The sequence below is a fragment of the Monodelphis domestica genome, chromosome 1 (assembly GCF_027887165.1).
Source record: "Monodelphis domestica isolate mMonDom1 chromosome 1, mMonDom1.pri, whole genome shotgun sequence".
In the NCBI taxonomy this organism is placed as follows: Eukaryota; Metazoa; Chordata; class Mammalia; order Didelphimorphia; family Didelphidae; genus Monodelphis; species Monodelphis domestica.
Window position 1 is genome coordinate 270,693,488 of NC_077227.1, and position 9,586 is coordinate 270,703,073.

General features: G+C 40.5%; 1 protein-coding gene across 1 annotated transcript; it reads right to left on the reverse strand.

The window, feature by feature from the left end:
* Positions 1 to 1,997: 1,997 nt before the first annotated feature.
* TMEM30B (transmembrane protein 30B) lies at positions 1,998 to 7,693 on the reverse strand. Its single transcript, XM_007472980.3, has one exon. It carries the CDS (start codon positions 6,679 to 6,681, stop codon positions 5,617 to 5,619), a length of 1,065 nt encoding a protein of 354 aa, XP_007473042.1. The 5' UTR covers positions 6,682 to 7,693; the 3' UTR covers positions 1,998 to 5,616.
* Between the last annotated feature and the right edge of the window lie 1,893 nt (positions 7,694 to 9,586).

Consider the following 9,586-nt stretch of genomic DNA (forward strand, 5'->3'; position numbering starts at 1 on the left):
AGTAGAAAGAGATGGCAGACTAAAGGAGGCAGAGATTAGAAGCAAAATAGCCTTGAGGAGGGACCGGATAAAAGGAGAGAGGAAGAAACAGAAGATAATGAGATGGAGGGAATTACACTTAATATAATCAGTATAACTATGAATAAACTCATCCATAAAACAGAAACAAACAGCAGAACAGACTAGAAACCAGAATCCAACAATATGTTGTTTATAAGAGATACATTTGAAACAGAAACATTTCAAAGATTGGAATCAAATCTGCTATGCTTCAGCTGAAGTGAAAATAGTAGGGGTAGTAATCATGACTTTAAAGTAAAAGCAAAAATATACCTAAGTAAAAGGGATAAAAAGGGCGACTAAATTCTGCTAAAAGGTACCATAGATGATGAAGTAACATCAAAAAAAAAATTTAAAGCAAGTTTCTGATAAAGGCCTCATTTATCAAGTATACTAGATATAGGGTGTATGGGGGGCTCAGGGAGGAGTAGTATCTATGGTATGGAGGGCTTGTCGTGCCCTTCTAGGGCAGCTCTCCAACCTCTAACCCTCACCTGACACCCAGCTCTCACTTGTGGCTCCCAGTAGCTGCTAGCATGCGGCAGCGGCCATACCCCGGGCAACGGCTTCGACAGGCCGGCTAAACCTTGTGAGGGTAGCCATCGGGTTGTAGACCCCTGGTGAACCAGGGCTTTGCTCACCCAGCATGTGAAGACTGCTTCAGCCAAACAGGCGGAAGAAACCAATAAGAAGGTTCAACGGCTGAGATGGCGACGCAGCAAAGCACTGTGGAGGCTTAGGGCGTGTTGGAGCACAAAAGACAACAGGGCCATCCATTGCAGCTGAGGAAGTCTCCAGGTGTAACGACTTTTTGTGCCAATGGACCCAGGCTTCCAACACCGAGAGAGTGGGACTGTCTCTGTGCAACGACTTTTCCACTTAAATTTCCTTCACGTACAAGTGTCTTTGTGCACAAAAACCCACAAAGACAATTGTCATCCTTGGTTACTGAGAGACTACTACTAACTAACTAGATATGGTATTAAATTTGCAAAAACTTGAGCCATTCCCCAATTGATAAATTGTCAAAGGTTATAAATAGGAAGGTTTCAGAATAAATCAAAGCTGCCTGCAGTCTAGAAAAGTGTTCTAAATCACAGATTAGAGAAATGCAAAATAAAACAACTCTGAGGTAACATTTCACACCATTTAGAAATGATAAAAGACTGGAGTGGATGAGGAGAAAATAGGTATACTAATGAACTGCTGGTAGAATATTGAATTGGTCCAACATCTGGAGAATAATTTGGAACTATTTCCAAAGAGCTTTAAAATTGTGCATACTCTTTCACCCCTTATTAGGTCTGTGTTCCAAAAAGATCAAAGAAAGATGAAAAGGGTCTATGTCTAAAAATATATATTTATAGTAGTCCTTTTTGGGTTGGCAAAGAATTGGAAATAGAGGGGATACTCATCAGTTGGGGAAAGACTGAACAAGCTATGGCATATGATTGTGATGGAGCACTATCGTCCTATAAGAAATGATGAGAGAACTGGTTTCCAAAAAACATGGCAAAACTTTATGAACTGAAGCAAATTGAAGTGATAACTGGGAGATAATGTAGTGACAGCAATGTTGCAAAGATGTTCAGTTGTGAAAGACTTGGCTACTCTGATCAATACAATGATATAAAGCAATTCTAAAGAACTCATGATGAAAAAATGCTATCCACCTCTAGAAAGAACTGAACTCTGTGCAAATTGAAGTATAATTTTCTCACCTTCTTTTTCTTGCTTTTATTTTTGAAATATGGCTAGTATGGAAATGTTTTGCATGATTTCACATGTATAACTGATATATTGAACTTCTCATTGGGTGGGGCGGAACAGAGAGAATCTGGAACTCAAAGTTTAAAAAAATGTTTACAAAATAAATAAAAATTTTATAATAAAGATAAATTTTAGAAGTATACAGTATACTCAAAAAGAAGAGTAAATGAAGACAAACGTGATTTTTTATTCTCAGTAATCAAATTAACATAGAAACTGAATCTTCCTTAAAATGTTAAGAAAAAATTACATTGATTAGTTTTTAAATATATAGACTGATGCAATAATATATAAGAAAGATTGAAATAAATTTTAGCTCCCCAATATACAAAAACACGTACAGTAAATTCTATTAACTAAGTTCAAGGAATTGGCTGCATAAAACACCTGAGTGAAGCTAATAAAAAATTACATTGTTTAATATTTTTCACTTTGGTTCACACCTGTGCTTTCACTGATCAAGGAAACATTTGATGAAATTTCCTTTAGCAATCAAATCAACAATTGTTCTATAATTTATAATCTTCAGGAGGTGAGTGGTGCACTGAAAAATTATGACTTGCTGAGAATCAAATGGTCAAGTAAGTCAGAGGCAGGACTTGAATCCAAATCAATTTTCAAGGTTAGTTCTTTATCCACCACACCATCCTGCCTTTCAATTTTTCAAAAAAGAAGGTACTATACTGAATATAATGAAAAATGTCTTTGGTAATTCAGAATCCACTCAATTGCCATGTTCAGAAACATGATCCCAAGACCAGTGTGCAATGGTGGAAAGAATAACAGAATTATAGAATTTGAGAGTTGGGAGGGACCTTGGAAGCCATCTAATCTAAATCATACATAAAAGGAATGCCAACTATAACACACCCAACAAGAGAACAAGATTGCTCAGGCTCTTAAAAAAGATTTCTAAGGATGGGTAACCTACTACCTCTTCAGGCAAACCATTCCAGTTTTAGAAAGCTTTGTTCTGAAGCTTTTCCCTGACATTGAACAAATTTACCTCCTTATAGCTTTCTATTGTTCAAAGTTTATGACCAATTTTGAGAAACTTTAGTCCCTATTCCACAATAGTCCTTCAAATACTTCAAGATTATTACCATGTTTTTGGTCTTCTCTTCTCCAGTTTGTGTCCTCTTTTCCTCATCTGATCCTCACATGACAGGGTCTCAGGATCCTTCACCATTCTGGTTACCTTCCTCTGGACATTATCCAGCTTATTAATATTCTTTTTTTAAATCATGATATTCAGGTCCAGCTCTACCACCAGGCTTGTAGAATTGACTTATAGAATCTTAGGAGATGAAAGAGATCTTAAAGATCTAGTTGAAACTTGGGACAAGTCATTTCACTTTTCAGTTTGGAAAATAAGGGGCTTGTAGAAATTATAAAGTCTCTTTCACCTCAAAAATTCTATTAGTATGTAACTCTCCAGCTCCTAAAATAGTACCTGAAACAGTAAGATCTTAAGTATTTATTACTTACATGTAAAGAATTTTAAATTAATAAAAATTCTGTATATATTAATGCATACAATCACCATAATAAAATAGATAGTATGGAGACTGAACAGTTGTTTAAAATCCCAATGAAACTCAAAGACAATATAATTAAGAGAATTTTTCAGAATCACTTGAATGATCACAAAAAATATTCAGTCCAGAATTTAAACAAAGCTTGAAAAAGTTATTCAAATTTCAGGATGTAACATTTTCCTCAGCCCACAGCATTAATTTAGAAGATGATTTCTAGAAACATGTAGCCTCTATTTGAGAACATAACTGGAAGATAGGTTGCTTCTGGGGTCTTTAGAAAAACTAAGCATTCAGGCACTTCTCATTAAGGTCTACAAAAGAATGAGATGAAAAGTTCCTATGAGAAAGTAGAAAAAAGAATCTTGCCTGAAACCTATTGATTGTCTAGGAAAACAAATGCTTCTTATTGGGAGAAATGCCAAACACAGGATCAACAAATGAAGTTTCTGTTACAGCATTACAACAAAAAAATTAACAGTTTGACTTTGTGTTCTTAGTTTACCCTGAAGTCCTTTCCCCTGAATGGAATTGTTTGACCTTTCTGGAAGTTATTTGGTCTACAAAGATTAATAGAAAATCAAGGATATTTTTATTTATAGAAGAGTATATATAGCCTATGTAGCTGGAATACAGGTTCTCAAATATAACAAGGCAAGTTACTTCAACAGAGAACGAAAAAGTCTGGCCAAGAATAAGCCTTGTAGAGTGGTTAGAGAGCTGGATTTGGAAGTCAAGACCTAATTTAGAATCCTGTTTGACTCTTCTGAAGTTATTTGACTATGAACAGGAAATTCAGTCTTTTTTAATCTATGCTCACTCATTTGTAAAATGAAGATATTACCTGTTTCACCTATCTCATAGGTTCAGGGCTCAATTGAATAATATATACAAAACAGTCTGCAGAATGCAATACCATTTCAATTAGCTATTAGTAGTAGTAAAATGTCCTGTACTCAAATACTAAGTGAATTAGTATGAATATCCTCTTGCAGATACATTTACAAAAATAATCTAGGTTCCAATTAATTTTGAAAAAAAAAAAAGGCATGTCAATCATGCCTTCACCACAATAAACTATAGGAAGGAAAAAAATGGGATAAATATTTCCATAGGAAATCATTTGTGTTCCAGTTTTGCCAGTACTCAGTGTACAACCTTAAGCAAGCCATCTCTCCTTGGGCCTCCATTAATTCAACTGTAAAATTAGGGAATTCATAAAAATCTGACTGCTTAAAATCTACAATTTTATGCTCAACATAATCTGCAGCAATGATTCAGGAACCTGACTATCTAAATAAAAGGGGAGGGGTAAATTTATCTGAAATTCAGGTCAATCTCCCAGAGGGACAATTAGAAATGGGATTGCATACTATAGAAAGCTCACAGCAAGAGAGGGAATTGGGATGGAGTGGGAGAAGAAAAGAGGTGGGCAAGTCCCAAAAGGCTGGTAAATCAGTTCGATTTCCCAAAACATGAAAAAGGGGAAGGGGAAATGTCTTCGAACTTCAGGCCCACCATCCAATCAGCTCCCCAGCAACAATTAGGAACTGAACTAAATGCAGAGGGAGGGATGGATGATGGAAAGTAGGTGTCAAGCAGATTAGCAACGCAAAAACAAACACACAAAAAAACTAAAAAAAAAAAAAACATTTGATCAATTTCTTTGAAAGAGGTGGAGGGTAAATTTGCCTGATTATCAGATCTATTCTCCAAACAGTTCCACTGGAACAATTAGGAATTGAATTGCAAGGGACACGGGATGGAAGAGGAAAGGTAGGGAAAAGGTAGCTTAAAACTCCATCAACCTCTAATCCTGGGGAAAGAGATAGGGTAATCTTCCTGGCCTTCAACAAATCAGTTCCACCTGGAGTATTCAGAATTGGGTTACATGGGGAATGGGACAGGGTGAGGTGGAGGAAAAAAAGTATTTAAAGTTGCTCAAAAAATCTAGTAAGATCTAACCAACTTCCAAATCCTGAAAGTAGTGGAGGGGGAAATTTCCCTAGACTTTAACCAACCATCTCCAGACAAAAGGAATTGTTAAGAAATTAGGGATTTTGATTAGAAAACAAATATAAGGAATTGTGAATTTTGCTGGAGGCAATTCACAAATAAGTTATGGTAGAGAAGGAAGTGTTTAAGATTTAAAAATTGCTCAAAACGTTTGCAAGAAGACGTCTAGGTAAGAAATGGGATGGGGGTGGAAGGGAGCTGCAGAGAGCAGCTACCAATAGCTGCTCAACTTGGGTCACTCGTCTTCATCTCCGTCACCATTCTCATCCTGATACCGGATGTACACGATGAGCATGACAAAGCCAGTGATGATGCAGAGGGAACCAAAAGTCAGGTAGGCGATGCCCAGGAAGGGATTCTTGCCCCCCATCCACGAGATGCTGCTGAAGATGATGCGCTTCTGGCCCCCGAAGGCAAGGACCGGATAGTTGTAGGTGATGTTCACGCAGTAAGTCCCACGTGGCAGCCCAGCCGAGTAGTTGACGTGGCGGATGCGGGCGTACAGTTTGCGGAACGTGGGCAGCGCAGCCGTGCGCATCCACACCACGAAGTCCTGGTTCACGAAGCCTGTGTTGTTGGGATCCGGGCTTAGATCATAGACTGGACGAGGCCAGTTGGGCGGTTTGGCTGTGCCATGGAAGGCCAGCTTCAGGCTGCCGTTGATGGGTGCCGGGTTGTGGAACTTGACGTGGTAGTCTGTCCACCAGGCAATGCCGGTGCGGTCCAACGGCACCTCATCGTAGGGGCCATTGGGCTGGCGCTGGTACAGCAGCTTGAATGAGTCGTTGAAGAGGCTGTTGGCTATGGCGCCGCACGGCGCGATGGGCAGGCCGGTGGGAGTGCGCTGGTAGGGCGCGCACTCGTTGGCAGGGTGACGCAGTGCACTCGCCAGCCCACTGAGCTGCTCATCGTCTCGCGAGACCACGTAGCGGCGGTTATTCTGGTAAAAGTTAGATAATTCATAGTAGAGGAACACGGGGCCCTGGAAGAGCTCGGGCAGCGAGAAACACCACTGGCAGGTGCAGTTGGGGTGGGGTGGGGCTACTCGCTCCCCGACCCTGGCGCAGGCAGTGCAGTTGCCGATTCCTGGCTCGCCCGTATAGTCGTACTCTATCTCCTTAATGCCATTGGAGGAGTAGTAGAGGCCTAGGCCCAAGCCGATGAAGGCCAAGCCCACGCAGAAAAAGAGCGGCAGGGTGATGCCGGCCGACAGCAGCGGCTGCCAGGCTGGCAGGCGCTGCTGCGTGAAGGCTGTGTTATCTGGCTGGTTGGCCCCGGGCGACGTCGCACTCCAGGCCATGGCGGCGGCTAGTCCCACACGGGCGGACGTCTTCGAACAGGCTGAAATCCAAGCCCCGGAACCGAGAACCAGGGCGACCCCTTCCTCCCCTCTCCCTACCTCCGGGGAGTCTGGCTGCTGATCTCTTACCCCTCCACTGGGGCCAGGTGTCCACGCACTTTCAGTACCGTTTCAGCCCAGGTGAGGTGAACCCTCTCCCTGGTTCCACCTTCTACCTAGGTAACAAGCTGCACCTCACCCTCGGGCTCCAAAAAAAAAAAAAATTTTTTTTCCGGATTCGGGTACCTGGCTTCAGATTTCAGCTACGTATACTCGGAGTTCTCACTCCGCCCTCTAGGTGAATAGCAGCTCAAGGTTGCTTCTGACTTCTGATATCAAGGTGCTGATATCCTTCCAGGTGGATCTGAGTTTCACTTTTGCTTCTGCCAGCAGGTGACGAATCTGGTCTGGTTTCACTGCGCTACCTTCTAAGAATCCTTATTTCTTATCTAGCCTGAAACCTAGTCTCGAGAGGCTGCTGCTTTCCCCGCCCCCCTTTTCTTGGTTTTTAAGATTTCCTCCTTTAAGTTCTTTTTAACGTGGAAAAGGTAAGTTATTAGAGTATTCTGTCCCGGTAAGAGGGGCTATTACACCCCTCTTAGTTTCCAGCCTCTTAGAGGAATTTTAGGTTGTTTTTTTCCCCCATCCATAGGAAACTGATTTTCCAAACTAAGGCACCACCTTCATTGCTAATCTAAGAAAGAATTGTGATTCCCACCTTCATTTCAGCAACCCACTAAGATAAATATACTTTTATTCAGAAGGGAGCAGTCTTCATAGGTCTTCTGAGTTCTAGAATTCTTTCTGGCCACAGATGACTTGCCTATCTCACTCCCCTATTCCTCCCAGACCTGTTCTTCACATTTAGCAAGACCTTTGGTTTCTAAGATGCAACCTGCCTTTCCAGTCAGTTTACTTTGTGTTCTTTTCCTCCTCCCTTAAATCCCTGCCCACTTTGATTTGCCAATCCACAACCCTGGGTAACTTCTTTACACCTTTTTTGCTTCTGTGCTTGAATTTACAGGTGGAAAAAATCGTATCTTACAATACTGTCATCTACTACAAATTTATGCTAACTTAAACTAGGCCTTTATGGCTTCAAGGCATGCTTTTTATTGGCCTTTTAATCACAACTGTGTTACCTAAATTTAAAATATTTCTCCATGCCAGAAAAGAATACAAAAGGGGTTGGGGCTCTCACCCTTTTTCCTCCTCTCCATGTTATCTGGAACTATAGAATGTTCCATTAAAACTGACTTGTAGGGAGTACCTGAGTTGGAGTTGAGAGGACCTGGGTTCAGATTTGATCTCCGATGCTTCTTGGATGCGTGACCTGTATAAGCCTCTTAACTCCAGTTGCCTAGCTTTTGCTGCTCTTCTGTTTTGTAGTTGATATCAAGACAGAAGATAAGGATTTTTTCTTTTTTAATTCAGAACTGGCCTGTAAGGCTTCAGTGTGAAAAAAAAAAAAAGATAATACTGATCTGTTCCAGGATATTGGAGGACTGACAAATATGACAAGAAATGAAGGCAATTAGCATCACTGAACACTTGGACCCAAGAAACAATTTTGAGTGTCTCTACCCATTCTAGCGCCATCCCCCTCCCATGTCTGAAATTTTCTTCCTCTTCATCTCAGCCTCCTGACTTCAACTTGTAGCTAAAACTTAACCTTTTACAAGAAACCTTTAATATTAGTGCCTTTGAAGATCTCCTGTACCTTGTTTTCACATAGTTATTTGCATGTTGTCTCCCCAGTTAGACTATGAAATCCTTGAAAGCAGACTCCCCCCTCCCCTTTATATCTTCAGCTCCTAGCACATAGCCTGACATAAATAAAATACATAATAATAAATGGTATTGACTAACAGACATACTCTTTTCTAAGGAATAATAATCAGAAAAACCAATAAAGATTAGAGGAGGAAGAGATGAGTAATGGTAATTGGTGGCTCCCTCTTGAGGAGAACCAAGGCAGCTATTTTTTACCTTGTTACCTTCATAAAGAATTCTATCCTAAAGTATGTATACAAGGTGTTACAAAATCTCCCCAAATTTGTCAAAATGGATTACTATTATCCACTTCTGTTAGCAAAATATACACAATATACACAATAAATACACAAAATAGAGATCCTAAAGCAAGTATTCTCATAGGTATCACTAAGACTTAGTAGGGCAGGATCTTTGTTTGGAATATGATTATAGGAGGAGATGCATTACTCAGAAGACTAAAGAGGAAGGGGAAGGATAGCACTGTATTTTAAGATATGTTACATGTGTGATATCCATCCATGAAATCCATGGTGATTCAGGAATATTATTAAAACTTCTGGGACATTCTTTAGGGAGTCTAGCAACAAGAAACTAAGGGAAAGACAGGAGGTAGTATGAGCCAGGAAAGTTGAACTACCACCACCACCACTACTACTACTACCACCACCACTTTATTTCCTAAACAATCTTGATGGAGAAAGCCCAGGATCCTGAGGTCAAATGCCTTGAAAATGGCTATACTTCCAGCCTAATACTCTTGACCAATCCTGAGAAGCAACCCCTGTGGAGATATGTAAGCCTGGTAACTGCTCCTAAAGGTTCTGTAGCTAGCTACTGAAGATAAAAAAAAAAAGTTACCACCACCCGAGTCTTTAGCACTCCCATATAGTTCAGTACCAGGCCATTTTATCAGTGGAATGACATTACAAAGGAAGTATTATCTACTTTGATGCTGTACCCTAAGGACCATGGGACATTTTCTTCTGGCTTACAGCTGAAAACATATATTGTCTCTCCCATTAGAACATGAGCTCCTTGAGAGAGAAACTGCCTTTTCTATTGTGTCCCTAGCACTTAACACAGTGTTTTG

Bases quoted from the DNA above. Each gene is read 5' to 3' on its own strand.
- TMEM30B (XM_007472980.3), bottom strand. From the start codon at position 6,681: ATGGCCTGGAGTGCGACGTCGCCCGGGGCCAACCAGCCAGATAACACA.